This window comes from Saccoglossus kowalevskii, chromosome 1, assembly GCF_978046115.1.
Source record: "Saccoglossus kowalevskii chromosome 1, keSacKowa6.1, whole genome shotgun sequence".
Taxonomy (NCBI): domain Eukaryota; kingdom Metazoa; phylum Hemichordata; class Enteropneusta; family Harrimaniidae; genus Saccoglossus; species Saccoglossus kowalevskii.
The window spans coordinates 14,296,756-14,315,676 of NC_140641.1; the positions used below are offsets into that span (position 1 = coordinate 14,296,756).

Sequence of the window (18,921 nt, forward strand, 5' to 3'; positions counted from 1 at the left end):
ACCCTTCTCATGATCCACAAGGTCATAGTGACTGAGCTTCCAATAACCCTTCTCATGATCCACAGTACCATTCTACCTGGTCTTTCAGTAAACCCTCAACAATGTCTTGGTGGCTGAGCTTCCACTAACCCTTCTCGTGATCCAGTGTACCATTCTACCTGGACTTTCAGTATTTAAACCTCCACAATGTCATAGTGGCTGGGCTTCCAATAACCCTTCTCATGATTCACAGTGTCATAGTGGTTGGGCTTTCACTAACCCTTCTCATGATCCAGTGTACCATTCTACCTGGACTTTCAGTATTTAAACCTCCACAATGTCATAGTGGCTGGGCTTCCAATAACCCTTCTCATGATTCACAGTGTCATAGTGGTTGGGCTTTCACTAACCCTTCTCATGATCCAGTGTACCATTCTACCTGGTCTTTTAGTAAACCCTCAACAATGTCATAGTGGCTGAGCTTCCACTAACCCTTCTCATGATCCAGTGTACCATTCTACCTGGACTTTCAGTAAACCTCCACAATGTCATAGTGGCTGGGCTTCCAATAACCCTTCTCACGATTCACAGTGTCATAGTGGTTGGGCTTTCACTAACCCTTCTTATGATCCACAGTACCATTCTACCTGGTATTTCAGTAAACCCTCAACAATGTCATAGTGGCTGAGCTTCCACTAACCCTTCTCATGATCCAGTGTACTATTCTACCTGGACTTTCAGTAAACCTCCACAATGTCATAGTGGCTGGGCTTCCAATAACCCTTCTCATGATCCACAGTACCATTCTACCTGGTCTTTCAGTAAACCTCCACAATGTCATAGTGACTGGGCTTCCACTAACCCTTCTCATGATCCAGTGTACCATTCTACCTGGACTTTCAGTAAACCTCCACAATGTCATAGTGGCTGTGCTTCCAATAACCCTTCTCATGATTCACAGTGTCATAGTGGTTGGGCTTTCACTAACCCTTCTCATGATCCACAGTACCATTCTACCTGGTCTTTCAGTAAACCCTCAACAATGTAATGGTGAATGGGCTGCCGCTAACCCTTCTCCAGTGACCGATGACTTGGTTTAACATTCATAATCAGAAACTTGGCCGCTTTAAAGTTAATCATTTATCAAATTGAATATTTTATCTGTTTTTAATATATTTTATTCCTGGATATACACTGTGAAAATTCACTATCATGCATATGTATATAAGAAACTTGATTTGTGTTTTTTATGAAGAATATAAATCAGACTAGAAAAATTAAATTTTGCCATATTTTCATAGTCCCAATCAATACATTGCCTGTAGTGTTCATAACTGAGACTACACCAATAAATAATTAGTTTGTCCACAGATATGTGCCACAACCGATAGAAAGCACGTTCCTGGGCTTCACTTGTAACCATAGATCTTTTTACAAAAAATCTGATCACAGATTGAATGCAAAGTTGAGTGTAACACTCTGTATGAGCACAGGGGATTGTTTTCATGGTATATCACAGCCAGCAGTTGGAATAGTTTGTTGTCAATTAAAGGCTTCTCTTGTTACATGTATGTACGTCTGCACTGACATTATGCCTTCTCTCTCGTCCTCTTAAGTACTTCTGCTAAGCAACTGTACACTGATTCCCAGTCAATAACCCATTTGAAGTGCATTATGTTGCCTAGCAACTGTCACTGCAGCTACCCAGCAAGTGTATCTGTCTCAGAAATTATACTGGTCAAGCAATGACACTTAGCTGTATCTATACCTGTCTACAGTGAACACTGGTATTACAAACCAGACATCAGTCTACAGTGAACACTGGTATTACAAACCAGACATCTGTCTACAGTGAACACTGTGTTATTACAAACCAGACATTTGTCTACAGTGAACACTGTTTTATTACAAACCAGACATCTGTCTACAGTGAACACTGTGTTATTACAAACCAGACATCTGTCTACAGTGAACACTGGTATTACAAACCAGACATTTGTCTACAGTGAAAACTGTGTTATTACAAACCAGACATCTGTCTACAGTGAACACTGTGTTATTACAAACCAGACATTTGTCTACAGTGAACACTGTGTTATTACAAACCAGACATCTGTCTACAGTGAACACTGTGTTATTACAAACCAGACATCTGTCTACAGTGAACACTGTTTTATTACAAACCAGACATCTGTCTACAGTGAACACTGTGTTATTACAAACCAGACATCAGTCTACAGTGAACACTGTTTTATTACAAACCAGACATCTGTCTACAGTGAACACTGGTATTACAAACCAGACATTTGTCTACAGTGAACACTGTGTTATTACAAACCAGACATTTGTCTACAGTGAACACTGTGTTATTACAAACCAGACATCTGTCTACAGTGAACACTGTGTTATTACAAACCAGACATCTGTCTACAGTGAACACTGTGTTATTACAAACCAGACATCTGTCTACATGCAGTGAACACAGAGTTAATACAAAAGCCATGCACCTGTTTAGAGTGAATAGTTGTGTTATTACAAACCAGACATCTGTCTACAGTGAACACAGAGTTTAATATTACAAAAGCCAGGCACCTGTTTACAGTGAATAGTTGTGTTATTACAAACCAGACATTAGCAAATTATTTTATAAAACCATGTCCAAAATGTTGAAACTCAACTAGCACAAAAAAAAAATAGAGCGTATTGGCAAAACGAAACATGTGCACTAGCAACCCACAATGTACGTTTATACCGAATTTGGTTGAAGTCTGCCGGTGCATTTCTGTGAAATCACTCTACAAGGACATGAAGACCTACGATGTAGGTTGATCTAAAAGACCACGCTCAGTGCTACACACAAATAGAGGCTAAAAAAACAAATAATGTGTATATTATGCAGATCAAATTTATAAAAGTCACATTATCGGACTTGGTCAGAGCTGAAACAGCGAAGTAAAGTACTATATGAATAAAGATCCATGTAAACTCAGTGATGCAGTAGTGAAACAATTTAACAGTTAGTCTGGTAAATTATACCATCAAAATAATGACTAAAATCACTAGATTCACCAGCCATGTGACTTATGGCACTTGAAATCGATGAAGACCTTGGGTGTCACAGAGATCTTTATTATCTTTCTTTCTCAATAATGAAAGAGATTGCAGCTGGGGGCACAACCCGTGATGTCTCTCTTTTCTAATCAATTGATGAATAAGTTGTTACTGAAAACAAATTTGAACAATACTGATCTACGGCTACATTCAATACACAGTGTAACAGTAATGACGAATACGAAACAACATAGCACATGCAAGTGAATTAAACATTCTTTTTTTCCCCCCATCACACTAAAACACCTAACCCGTATACATGTATATTATTTTGTTAGCTAGAATTACAAAATCCAGAATCGTTTGATGCGCAACAAAATCGGCTTTTGTAACAATACAATCAAATCACCGAATACGCTATCATACCCGCATAATTATTTTTTTTCCTTAAGCTTTATAACTCACTCTTTCTATTTACTCAGTGGACAAACAGAATCTCTTTTGTCATACTACCATCTACATGTTGTACCGGTATTATGGAATTTTCCAGTTGGTCAGAATTGGTAATTTCTGTAATTTCCTCCACTACAAGCTCATGTGCTCCACTTTGAAGTGCAATTTTAATAGACTGAAAACTCCATAATGAATGAAAAGCGGAACATATACATGTAGCACCCATGCATTCATACTAGAAACAAGCAGCCTATCGGCTGAGATAGCTCCGCTGTTAGCAATGCACATTTCAATTAAAGAACTGAAGACATCATTAGAAAATGAACAATATCATTATCAAAGCAATCGGACTTACAGTTTTTAACAAGAAGTCGAAAATATCACTTTTTACCAAAAATTACAAAAATATTCACCAAATTAGCAATGCACAATGCAATTAAAGAACAGAAGATATCATTAGAAAATGAACAATATATATAGTATCAAAACAATCGAACTTGCTGTTTTCAACTAGAATTCAAAAAAATCACTTTTCACCAAAAATTTCAAAAATATTCATCAAAATTAGAGAATTGAAGATATCATCACAAAATGGACAAATCTGAGAGAGGTCCACATGTAGTACCTACATATGTAATATCAAAGCAATCGGACTTGCAGTTTTTAACAAGAAGTCGAAAATATCACTTTTTACCAAAAATATTCACCAAAATTAGAGAACTGAAGATATCATCACAAAATGAGCAAATCTGAGAAAGGTCTACATGTAGTATTTATATATGTAATATCAAAGCAATTGAACTATTGGTTTTTAACAAGAAGTCGAAAATATCACTTTTTACCAAAAATTACAAAAATATTCACCAAAATTAGAGAATTGAAGATATCATCACAAAATGAACAAATCTGAGAGAGGTCCACATGTACATGTAGTACTTATATATGTAATATCAAAGCAATCGGACTTGCGGTTTTTAACAAGAAGTCGAAAATATCACTTTTTACCAAAAATGACAAAAATATTCACCAAAATTAGAGAATTGAAGATATCATCACGAAATGAACAAATCTGAGAGAGGTTCACATGTAGTACCTATATATGTAGTATCAAAGCAATTGCACTTGCGGTTTTTAACAAGAAGTCGAAAATATCACTTTTTACCAAAAATGACAAAAATATTCACCAAAATTAGAGAATTAAAGATATCATTACAAAATGAACAAATCTGAGAGAGGTCCACATGTAGTACCTATATATGTAATATCAAAGCAATTGCACTTGCGGTTTTTAACAAGAAGTCGAAAATATCACTTTTTACCAAAAATTACAAAAATATTCACCAAAATTAGAGAATTGAAGATATCAACATGAAATGAACAAACCTAAGAGAGGTCTACCCAAGGTACATATACACCAAGTATCAAAGCATTCAGGCTTGTAGTTTTCAAGAAGAAGTCGAAAAAGTAAAACATTGACACGGACGACGACGACGACGGACAATCACTCATATGATAAGCTCCGCTCGACAAGGTCGACAGCGGAGCTAATAAAACTGAACTAAACTCAATTTTTTACAACCCGTTATACAGACACGTTCATATGATTTGAATTTTGGAGTTGGGAGGATACCTATTTTTAAGATTTTATAAAACTGCCTTAGCATATAAAAACAGTCTTGGAAAATCCATATTTTTCCTAGGGCACCATAGCAAACCTAATGAAATGCAATCAGTGCAATTGCCTTTGATTCCTCCCTGAACTTCAAGGCCTGAGTTTATTAAAAAAAAACACTTTTATAAACCACATAAATAAATATTTTTTGACTCTGTTTCAGCTTAATTAACTGCAACAATGTAAGGTTAAAAGCTAATACTGTAAAACAATTTTTTTCGACTGACATTTAATTTCACTATTTTGATGTTTTGAGCATTTTCACTGTTATAATTTCATGATTTTATCAAGGAAACCACGAGCGTTATTTTACATGTTCATGTTGATTTAATTTAACGGATTTTACTTATCAGCGATAATAGCGAAATTAAAACCTAGTGAATTAATTAATGCATTTACAGTAAGCTAATTTATGCGCATAAACAATATCTTTGAACATCTGAGCCACATAAGCTTCTGAAAAGAAGCGATATACTATAATTTAACGATTTGTAAAACTCATTCAGTGGCCTTATTAGGATAATAATGTTTAATGCTCTTGGTTTCAACATATATGCTTAATTATGTTTTCAATATTGACACATAAACAGAGAAACGATACAAAATTAAACTGAACTATTTAAAAGAACAGATTTGCATATACAGGCTGGATAGCTTTCGCTTTGACATGCTGCTCAATCGAGAAATAGAGATAAAATAATGAATTCAACTCATTGTAGTGAATTTTTTATAGGTATACCAAAATGGGACCGGCCGAGAAGTACGTACGGTCAGTACTAGACACCCCAGTTGACACCTTGAGTAATTAGTCTTTGTACTTCAAAACTGCTGTGAAAACACAGTAGACATTTTGGAAGCCATCCAAGTACCCGCGACTTAGCCGAATCGCGACTTACCGAGGAGCGACTTAGCGAGGGGTCACTGTATATCGCAAACCAAATAAATGCATGTTAGAACAATCCAAAAAAATTAAGAGAATATATGGTCTGTTGCTGATTACAAATGAACATCCTGCAGCTAAGGTGCTTTGTATAATCCAAACCAATAGAAGTTTCTTTTTTTTTAGCTTATTGTAGAAAAACAACTGTATCACATTAATTATGCAAACAACCAGTGTACAAAATGTAGGTATAACAACCAATCAAATCACATCACAAAATTCTCAAAGTTCAACTGTAGATAAACAAATGTATCACATTAATTATGCAAATGACCAACACCAATACAACTACATGTAGCGTACATGTACCGAAGTTCAAGATCAACACTTCTATATCATCTAGACTACCTCGACTTAATTTATACCTAAATGCATGTGCATATCTGTCTTTCAGTTTTGAATGTAATTTGAATGCAATCCTCATCTCCAGTTACCATAATACACTATCATTCTATGATATCATGATGTCTGTATGTCTTCAACTAAAGACACAAAGATTTACTCTGCTATTCTAACATGCATATGTTCCAGTACAGGATAATAAAAAGTAAAAACAGTAAACAATTCATTTATCTGAAGTGAATAGTTTGGTAAGTGAGGAAGAATGCAAAACACATGTTTTCTCGTTGTTTAATAAATGCTTAAAGGCGTTATTTGATATTCTTCTATAATCGCACGCAACTGTTTTTCCATGCAGGAAATTGCAACATTGTTCGGTTATTTGAACAAAAAAGAAGCCAGTAGGGGAAATACGTTTGCCTGATTGTCGTGATCACAATTGCAAGCAGCTACCAGTCTGAAAATTTCCACATTGTTACATGGGTAAATAATCATGAAGTCATTGTTTATGCAAGATTAAAAAGAACACTTCAAACAGCCTTATTCACACACCAGTGAAATTTGCTGGGAAACCACATGGAGACATGCCATGGGCAGAAACGCTTTAGACCAAGGTATGCCGTACAATGCACATATGTACAATGTATGTGATGAAACTAGGCATTATCATAAACAGCAGAACACAATTAAATTATATAAAAACAGCACATGCATTAAGACGAAGGCTGAACACATTTACATGTTTATCATTATGATATTCCCTTTTGGGGGAGGCGAGAGAAGTGTATGTTACACGCCAAAAATCTAATTTTGAATACATTACTTGATGGTGATTGGACTTTGCCATCACTGAAAACAGCAATTTTTTGTACGTATATTATTAGTTCGAAATGTGGAATTTGCATATTGTAAATCTTACGATGTACTAGTGGGCCAATAAATTCCAAAAAATAATTGATGTTTTCAACAACGGCCATTCCATAGCTTCCAATTAGCTGTACCAATTGCTCCGCTGGCCAAGGTAAATACGTACTGAACAAGTCCCAGGAGAAACGTTCGCAGAAAAGAATAGATACATGTATCAGATATCAAGGATATCACACAAATTGAGATTCATTTAGAGAAAAACTTAACTTCTCACAAACTGTTTTGTTTTTTTTTCATACTAGAAATGGTCCCTACGCAGACTTCTTTTTGCTGACTAGAAATAATTGCGAAGCTGCAAGGATTTATAAGATAAAGGTATGCAAATTGTGTGATATGCAATGAAGGTCTCACATGAATTGTGAGATGGTTACAAAGTCACAAGACATATATACATTGTTAGAAATACTGAAGCAAAAAGAGTGATTTTGTGAAAGAATCGTGTTCTACTGGCCTTACCCTTCTGCAAATGGCTGGAGAGAAAAATACCTTTTCTAAAAGCACCAAAGGTGAGTTATGGGAGTGATCTAATGTGCTAAGAAATAATAATTCATATTTTCGCAGTGTTTCAGTGATGTCATCATCCTGTGTGTTTCAGTGCAAGTGATGTCATCATCCTGTATGTTTCAGTGCAAGTGATGTCATCATTCTGTGTGTTACTTTGCAAATAATGTCACCATTCTTTGGGTTTCTTTGCTTCAACTTTTGATGGCTTGTAAAAAGCTGGTTGAAATATGTCGTACATTAAAGACAAAACTAACAAGACAGTCATCTTGGAATCATACAAAGCTTGATGGTTTACATGTACCTAGGATACACGATGTGGCAGGCAATGCGTGGAATAGCAGCAACCAAATTTAAAAAATATAATTTGTGTGAAGTTAAAATAAATTAACTAATTTATCCATACAAAAATTAAGAGTGTATTGTGAATTTTCAAGCCGTGCAATTGAACGTAATCTGTAACACTGATCTAGATTTTGTGACAGACACGCAGACAAACCTAGAATACAGGAAAATAACATCATCAGCTGTCCATCAATACAAGTAGATTTTTCATTACAAACTGAATTACTCTATGCTGTAAAAGTACACAGCGACCTTATCAAGATTGAGATGCACCTGAATTTATGCAGTATAGAAGGATGTGTCAGACATAAAACAAAGACTGTCACCAGTGTGGCCCCAGCAGATTACGTTTTATCTAGAGTGTGATTGGTGTATTCTTTAATTGTTCCACTGTCAAAACGGATAAAGCGGCAATCAATACTGATGAATTGCGCATGTCAATAAAATATTTCCAAATAAAAAAAAAAAAAAAAGTTCATTATCTACAAATACACAATGCCACCTTCTGACCTCCCACACCATACCCTCTACTAATATAATGGTTGAATCCAAACGTTATAGAATGTATTGTGTGTAGGGACGTACCACTATGAGGAAATTAGACAGATAGGATAGGCAGCTGAGGGACAGGTGAGGCTATTGATAGTATGTACATGGCTAACAATAAGCCAGTCTAGCTGTCTCCAGCATTCAATTAGCTAGCAATGCCATCAACATTCTAGTGATCAAGAACGGTCTTAAGAACAAATTCTGAAATTGGAAAGCAACATTGTCAGAATGCTTGTTTTCTTCAACCTCTGTATTACCCTGTCTTAGACAATCAGTAGCGATGAGTGTAGGGTTCATACTACAATTAAAACCGATATCTCAGGACAAAGTCACTTGGCTGCTCAACATGATAGCAGAAGAGCTCATTTTCGGATAATTGAGCGGGGTTTTAGTGAGAAACATCAATCAGCTTTGAAATGGTGAACTTAAACTTACTCAACTGTCAGTATCAGTGAGGATGAGTTGGATTAATTTGGGGGTCATTGCTATTTGACATCGTACCACAACCAGTGACTGGGTTTTAATTTCGCTATTTTCACTGATAAGTAAAATCCCCAAAATTAAATCTACGTGAACATGTAAAATAACAATAATAAGTCATTTTCCCTTAGCAAATTCGTGAAATTAAAACACAGCGAATAGGCTCAAAACATCAAAATAGTGAAATTAAATGTCAGTGAAAATAAATGGTTTTACAGTACTGTAGAATACTTTATTTTCGCTTGTAATTTATTTTCGCTATTTTCGCTGAAGGGATGATTCCGTGAAAATAAAATCCAGCGAATATAATTTTTTTCCCATATTTCACATTAAACTCATCAAAAATCAGTGAAAATAAATTCCATACAAAACGCCCCAAAAAGCCTTTTCAGCGAAAATTAATTCCAGCGAAAATAAAGTATTCCACAGTATTACAAAACTTACAAATGCAATAACACAACCACCACAACATCCTTTGTACACGGAGGACTCTCCTATTTTTTTAAAATCATTTTTGTGAATTGCCTCATTAACAGAATGCTAGGTCCCATTACCGAATAACCACTATGTGCAAATATAAATAAAACACACTTTGTACCACTTAAAAAAAAAGTATGTAAAAGATATCCGCATGTGCTGGTGACAGACGAACACTGTGAAAGACTTGATCATATTATTAGTAAATGCAGGATACATAATGTTGACATGCGTCACTACAAAATGAAAACCAAAATAACGAAAAAATAAAGTGCACATTGTCGTAGGTTTGTATACGGTGAAAAAACATCACGATAACATGATGGTTGTTATCGAATGATCGATAATGATAATATTTATTTATTGCATTTTAATATGCAATTAATTTTCTCTTTTTTCCTGCAGTTTTGGCAAAGAGACCAAATGTACCTTGCTTTTCAAAATGCTCTCACTTTGAACTAAAATCACAGTGACTCTGTATTTCAAACTTGGGTATATTTGCATTCACTGTGTAACCTCCCCCAGAGCATTTACTTTTTCGGCTCTGTCGTATCGTTGCATTTACAGGTTTAGGGATAATAAGATTCTTTTATATGACCTTACCTCCCACTGCAATGAAAATAACACATATTGTACTAATCCATGGTATATTTGTCATCGACGACAACATTTCCATCTGTTAACAATCTCACCGTACAAAGTGGCTACAAACATGCGTTATGTGCTCAAAAGACAATATTTAATGAATCGAGTGCCTACATTTATGAAACCCTTTATCTTTTTTCAAATTTTAGCCAAAACGAGAAAAAAGGCAAATTTCATCATTTAGACAAAATAGACAGAAATTATTTTCAGATTCATACATTCATATTCGTAAATGTTTCGTGAATTTCTCCAGACAAAAAAAAACAATGAATGTGTTAATTCTTGATTTGATAATTTGGGAACATTCGCTAGTACTCAAAGCGGTACTGAAATCAGTACTGTACATGTGTACATTATGCTGTTCTCTGGTTGGCCTATACTTGCCCACACTATATAGTATACACAGTTTAAAACATGAAAATTGCTCACAGTTTCTACTACCTAGTACATAGTATTTTATCCCAAAAAAATACCTTTACCTAAGACCAAGCATGACAAAAGATTTCAACAAATTTTGATGAAGAAAATTTCAAATAAGCATAACAAATTCAGAAGAATGGGGATTAGGATTAGGATTTGTATTTGGCGTCATACGCAATGTTTTGAGGAGCTCATTAGCTGTGACACGAAAACGAGATGCATCTGTAATGAATACATACACAACAAATGAAATGTACAGTACCCTTGAATGCAGTGTTCCCTTCATTATAATGGCACATGTACTCCACTAATGCCTGGGTACGATGCTAGTAATATCTCATCCTTGACTACACAGCTAACTGACTGCAATGAGACACTACTAGCATCACAGCTCTGCACTGATGGAGTAGCATATAGCGAGTGAACCACAGCATAGATTCTAGATCAACAGCTGACTGCCATGAGATATTACTAGCATTGCAGCTAGGCTTTAATAGAGTGGCATATATCAAGTGGAATGACACAGATTCTACGTCAACAGCTGACTGCAATGAGACACTACTAGCATCGCAGCTCTGCACTGATGGAGTAGCATATAGCGAGTGAACCACAGCATAGATTCTAGATCAACAGCTGACTGCCATGAGATATTACTAGCATTGCAGCTAGGCTTTAATAGAGTGGCATATATCAAGTGGAATGACACAAATTCTAGGTCAACAGCTGACTGCAATGAGACACTACTAGCATCGCAGATCTGCACTGATGGAGTAGCATATAGCAAGTGAACCACAGCATAGATTCTAGGTAAATAACTGACTGCCATGAGATATTACTAGCATTGCAGCTAGGCTTTAATAGAGTGGCATATATCAAGTGGAATGACACAGATTCTAGGTCAACAGCTGACTGCAATGAGACAGTACTAGCATCACAGCTCGGCACTGATGGAGAAGCATATAATGAGTGAAACACAGCATAGATTCTAGGTAAATAGCTGAATGCAATGGGATATTACTAGCAATTGTGGCATTGAAGCTAGGTGTTAATGGATTGGTCTATAGTGATTGGAACACTGCATACATGTAGGATGAGATATTACTAGCATCAAAGCTAGGCAATAATGGAGTGGAATATGGTAGTATGTGGAACACCGATTCATCGAATTCAAAGGTTATAACATAAATTCTGGATTCATTTATTCTTGGCGAACAAGAATCAAAAAAAAAAAAATAAACGCTGAAATGTATGTGCACCTAAATGTATGTAACAAATCCTGAATCTCCTTGTATTAACAATGCACACAAACAACGATACCAGCGTAATGGAATTACACATACTTTGCAATGTAAAAGGGAATACTAATTTCATTTGCATGAGGATGATCACTCTGTATATAGGAAATGAGATACTTCTTCAATGGAATGCAGTGTGCTCATCTACAAGCATTGGTGTCCGGACATATCAATATTAACTTGTCGGAGCATTCGTATAAATAGTCGCATGCTTCCAACATCGAAGCGAGAGAATACTTTCCAAAGATTTGTTGGCTTGAGTTAAAAGACCAGAAAAAAATAAAGATTTTGGTCCACTGATGACAACAAGATTATAGAATCATCGTCTCTAATTATAACAAGGTTTGACTACTAAAATTCCCATAAACATACCTGATAACTCCTCATCGGCTGTCAGTGGAACACATTCAAAATGGACAAGATCCTTGAGATATGTGAGTAGCAGCCTGTGCAGACTATATACAATATGACTTTTTCTGCGATGATGTGATAACATTAGTCTGTGCTGGCATGTTCGTAGATCAAAAAGTTGAACTCGCTCTAATCAACCATTTTTAGGTTTCAGCCATGTTTGATTTCATACCGCAATGACACTTCCAATACACAACAATGTTAAACATTAAAAAGCAATACTTTTCAAACATACAGCAAATTAATCACATACCTTATTTAATTTGTCCAGTTTTTAGGACAGTTTGATTCTCAATCAAATTTTGCACTATTGAGCATATTACTGCACATTTGTGCAATGTATATAATAGAAAACCATCATCACACTGGAAACTGCCTAAATTAAATGTTAATTTTTTAGAAATTTTGATCCTTTTTCATGACATTTCGGACTAATTTCTTGAAAAATTGACCTGTGACCCCAATGACTTTTCTTCACTTTTGGTGTCCGAAAATTATTAACCTATAACAATGAACACAAAGAAGATGACGACAAATACAGTGTAAGTTGTAAAATAAAATTGTAAAAATTGATGAAAGTCTCAAATGATGAAAAAGATTCAACAACACTTGCATTGAAAAAGTGGAAAAAGATGGCACAGTTAAGTACTCATGCTAAAATACCTTCATCATTTCAATCAAACAAAATTGGTTTGCACAAAAAATTCCGCCACACAATTTCAAGGCTCAAATCAAATCTTTTCTGGTACCACATTAACCAGATTAGCAATAGTTGTTAAAGACACATAAAACATTAATTCTCAACTCCGGTAAAAGGACCAGTTACTGCGAAAGCCACTCACCGCGACAGCAACTCATCGCGAAGCTACTAGTAACATATTAAAAAACAAAAATCAGTTTGAAACACCATCACTTGCAAAAAGCTGTTTTCAAAATAGACCAGATTACACTCGTGGGTGCCTGTTTGACCTATACTTTGATACAAATTCTAACTGGTGCGAAACCTTTCGGTCAACAACATTGGACTCTTGCAAGCTTGTACAGCGATGATGTACAAAGCATACAATCAACATTGTGCATGACCAAATTTGCAATTTGATTCAAAACATTTCAAGGTCTTACAGTACATTTTTCCATAAATCATATATCAGCCATAACCTGTTTGTTTTAAAAAAATTATACATAGTTGCAGGATATTTCACAACTAGCCATGATGATTTGAATAAAACTGTGTGACACGCATGAAAATTCCACAAAAGGCAATAGCAAGAAAACAAGAAAGGTCCAACCCCTACATTTCACTGGAAGCCTACAACAGGAAAATTTATACACAGTTGAGGGGGCCCTTTTCTTCAACTGACTATTTTAGGAACTGGATAGAAAATATCAATAACAATTTTAATTAATTGACCAAACAAATTTTTTGTTTGGTCACAGGTCATTCAAAAATAAGGCAAGTAGGTGGAATCTGTGCAAGATCGATTGTGCACAGAATTTACTTTCTCATCAACATGGTTTCATTTTGTAAACTGGAGGGGGTTGCGAGCGTGGTAAGGGATCCATATTAAATGAATCACATATTTCATTCGGTGCCCCCTTTTTCGCACAATAATATTGTATCATTCAACCAAAAAAATATTAGGTACCAATTATGTTGTGTTGGTTGACCCAAACTATGTAATTTTATTTGTACGATCTAAAAAAATATTACTGTATAAATTCTGAACTGTAAGCAGTTCAAAACAAATTCAAATTTTTCGCTACTGACCATGTTACTGCACACATGTGCAATGCATTGTGGGAGATAAATTCCCATGGTATATATTAGTAATGAAAACATTTTATATCACATGTAACGAACTAAATAAAATGTAAATTTTTGGAATATTTTCACAATATTAGAATTAACATCAATAATAATATAAGGTTATTATAAAGATACCTCAAAGTGTACAGCGGCAGTATCGTCCGACTCGCAGCGAAGGTCGATGCGACAGAGTACTGTCTGAGTGCATACTTTGAGGTATCTTTGTAATAACCTTATTATTATACATCTTTTCCTTCCAAGGATACATCATGGGAATGCAGAAATTTAAAAAGGTTAGAACAGAATCAGCGAAGAACTGTATGGAGTCCGGTCAAACCCTGGTGGCAGCCATGTTTGTTTTTTATTAGAGGACGCTTAGGCGCGTAATCATTCCATATTTGGAATTCGCATTTCCTAATATGGTAGGATGAAAATACCTCGTAAAATACCGCAAAATTACGGCACAGTGACAGATAATACTCATATTATATATTAATGACTTTTTATCCCATGTCGCCGAGCAAAACTTGAAGGTATGAAAAAATAATCATTTTCTAATACATTTCCGACTCGAAAAATTGTCTGCTGACCCCTGTTTTTTGTGGTTTTTTTGTATCTTAATGCAGGAAGAAGATAACATATAATCCTCCATTCGGCCTCAACCTCCATAAAAACAAATAGGGTTAAATTTACTGTACATAAGGTTAAATTTGCGGTGGCTTTCTTATGCACACATCATTCCAGCACATAACAGGGATAATTCAAAGTTCTTATTTCTCTTCCATCTGTTTTTCATCACTATTTGTATCCAATGCCAAAGCCAAATGCAGTGTACTGAAACTATTAACAGTGAAGGGAAATTACATGAGATGTTGTTTGAACTGCAACTGTGAAGCAATTACAACATGTGATAATTAAAAACAATACTGAGGCAAGATTAGCATATCAATGAAAGAAGGCCCCCTAAGAGTTTAATGAAAATGACAACAACAAATCTGCACACTATTCTTGTGCATCATGGACTGAATGAGAATGAATGACAAACAGGAATAATTTGTTTATAATTAAGATTAGCCTGCCATAACTAATCGTTCGTGTTGATATTTTCAAATGCGTTCTCATAAAACGTTGTGCAATGCATATATGAAAGTTGAAAAGCAAATGCATTTTAATACTGTAAAATACTTTATTTTAGCTGGAATTAATTTTCACTAAAAAGACTTTCTGGGTGTTTTGCTATTGAGTTTATTTGCACTGATTTTGTTGAGCTGAATGTAAAATATAGGAAACAAGGTATAATCGCTAGATTTTATTTTCAACGAATCATCCATCCCTTCAGCGAAAATGAGTTCCAAACAAAAATAAAAGTATTTTACAGTAACAGATTTAATAAAGACAAAGATGAAAACCTAGTCGAAAAATAAATTCTTTTACAACAGATTATATTATGTATGATCATTATGATATGATCGCCTGAAATATGATCTCCTCCCCCAGCTGGGTCCGGTCCATGGATATGAGCAAGCATTCAAGGGATAACAGCAAACACTGAGGTACACGGTACGCACACAACGTTTTGACCTTTTTTAGGTACATAATTGACATTATCACTAAATGTATCACATGACGATGATATTAATAATACGGTAATAATAATCATCATCATGCATATCTACCTACATCGTACATTTCATCATTACCATTTTAAGGAATTTTGTTTTTGACACTGACAGAAGCAGTACCATTATGTGATCACATCACCATCACCACCACCCCTACAGCCACCCCCACCCCCACTCCATCCCTATATAGACATCCCCACACCAGATGACCACATCACATCCAAAAATGCCAGATGACCACAGAAAAATATGGATGTTGGATCGCAACTTGGGAAATGATTTGTATCATGATTTAAATTGCTCAGATTAACGATTATAATTATATTACAGTATGTTGAGCCAAATAAAACCACAGATCAAGAAGGAATACTAAATGAAACCTGGTAAACTAGGAGGAAAGGGCCTTAGTAATTTAATTAAAACTTAACACCCCAACCTACCATAAAACCCATAAAGAATAGAGTGAATTGTCTGTAGTCACTATAATCATATCACAGACTTGTCAAAATTATGCTACACACAAAAGTAAATAAATACTACATTCATTCATTCAGGAACTCGGTTCTAATCGCTAACTCAGTTCTAATCACTAACTCAGTTCTAATCAAGTGTGAACAACAAAGGCCTCCATTTCCAGTTGATGTTTAATTAAAGGGAAATAAAAAACAGGATTTAATATTGTTTACTTTGCTTGTGCTCAAAATCATCCACGTTACAAAATTCCGGATGACATACAAATAACCTTGCTAGCAACGACCTGTATAAATGAGTTCCACATCTCACACAAACCTCAATAAAGCAAACACAGATTACCCAGAAAAACACACACTACAATACTATACTGATACATTATACACTCGCATGTTAATTGGGGGGGTGGGGTGGGATGGGGTGGGGTGGTTGGTTGGCCTTAATATTCATTTTATTCTATTTTTTTTCTATTTATCTATAATATGTTATAAATACATTGTGTGAATTCAACCTGTCATGGGAGTCAATGAAATATATGACCACTTAGCTGCAATAAAAAATTACCATACACATCAATTATTTCATACAAAAATCATAAATGTATAAACTGAACAAATCAAGAAGCTCCTCTAATGTATAATTAGATATCAAAGTAAAAATATTCCGTTTTATTTTCAGCGATAATCGGAGGCCCACCAATGGGGAGTTTCCTGAGCTTGGAATACGATGTCATCTGAAGCTATCAAAAGTGGCTATCACCGATTACATACGAGATAGCAGGGCGCACAGTGGCTTACTCTTCCACGAGAAATATCATACCCCAAGGACCCTTAAAAGAAAAATAATTTGCAGATGCTTTTTTTTCAATGACTGGCAGAGCGTGAAAATATATGATTTATGTATCAAAACTGGGTGATTCAGCTGTAAGCCAGTAGCTGGTCTTGCGTCGCGTTCGTTGGGAATACCTAGACCGACGAAGCAATTCAGCTTTAGGCTCGGTTCAATTAAAAAAAAAACAGAGAAGATGATGGCCGACACAAAACAATATTTTGTGCTGCGTTCACGAAGATCAATGGAACTGTTTACAAGAAACTGATAAAATACGTGTCGACGCACATTGCTGCGAATAACAAGACGAAAATGAGCTAGGGAAGAAGAGAGTAGGGGGAGGGAAAGGAAAGAGCGTCGGCACTATATACTCACCAAGCAGTCTTCACATTGCCACAGTACAGAAAACGAATCGTTGCAGTCGTACCGGTCAAGTATATCTGCAAAATAGCCAAACATGGTTCTCACCGCACTGTCGTTCTGTTGAAGTGTGTGCATACAAACGCTACATTCCTGGGGATCCGACAGAGTTAGGCAATTTTCCTTAGAATTGGAAAATAAATTCAAAAACGGAATGGATGTACAAAAACGTAACCTGACGTTGTCTTGAATATATTGTAGAAGCTGTGTTCTGTGTGTTAAAGTTTGGTTACACAGGTCCATCACTAAATCATCGGAGAAGTGAAAACACTGATTCTCCCAACCTGTATCATTACTAGGGGGTAGTTGAATAAATCGCTCAAAATATTCCGATATTGAAGGGCTTGAACAAGTCTGCCACGCGAAGATGTGGCAAAGATCGTGATTGCTAAGGAGTATAGTGAAAAATAGCAAGGATGCTAGGCTGAGTCGCCATCTTTGTAGTACTTCCTGATAAGGCCTTTCTGCTGCCACAGAACTCCCATTGTAACATCCAAGGGTCATATTTTAACACATGAGAACCTCTCCCTGGTGTTCTTCATGAAAAATCCTTAATCCAGAGAGCGATCGCGAGGTAATCCCACGATCGTTTCCTCTGATGTCGATAACACGCAAGCGGGGCTCTCCCTGGCCAATCGCTGCCTTGAAAACGGTGAAAACCATCCAAAATCACGGCGAAAACGGAGAATCGTGCACATAAAAAGATTCCCGACGTTCCTCGATAATTCTGATATCACATCAACATTTCGGAAGCAAAATTAACCACGAAATGGTCTTGCAAGATGAACAAAACCGCAACCGCGATGGTAACTCCATTTCATCCCGATACGATCGCCGCCATCTTGACCACTTCCGAATTCACTCATTCCCAACGCGCATGCCCGGATTAATTAAGTTAATTAGTTAAATAACTGATTGGGTTGTCACTAATTAGTCAAGAATTCTATATAACTCAGCCATTTGAACAATTTGTAGTTTAAAGAAAGATTCTCATTTTTAAACATCATGTTTCGCGTTTAGTAGACATATTTCATCGTTTGTTCGCTGGGGCCCATAATAGGGGACTCTAGATATCTCTCTCATGAACTTGCCTGTCTGTTGGCTATCTCACCTGCGCCCCGATCCATGAAATGTACGGGGGAACCACAAATTCAAAACATGCACTCGACAAAGAAGACATTATAAGATGATTCAACATATTTTGAAATATTGACTTTTTTTTTCGAGCACAAGAAGAACATAATCTAAGTAATCATTTAGAGAATGTGGGAATATACCGGATGTCACGC

General features: G+C 35.8%; 1 protein-coding gene across 1 annotated transcript in view; it reads right to left on the minus strand.

The window, feature by feature from the left end:
• The window catches only part of LOC102800602 (NALCN channel auxiliary factor 2-like), a 49,573-nt gene extending 31,068 nt beyond the window's left edge, over nucleotides 1–18,505 (minus strand). The window contains exon 1 of the mRNA XM_006822887.3: nucleotides 17,588–18,505. Within this exon, the coding sequence (XP_006822950.1) occupies nucleotides 17,588–18,136 (549 nt within the window). The 5' untranslated portion in view covers nucleotides 18,137–18,505. The remainder of the gene's footprint in view (nucleotides 1–17,587) is intronic.
• Nucleotides 18,506–18,921: the final 416 nt, after the last annotated feature.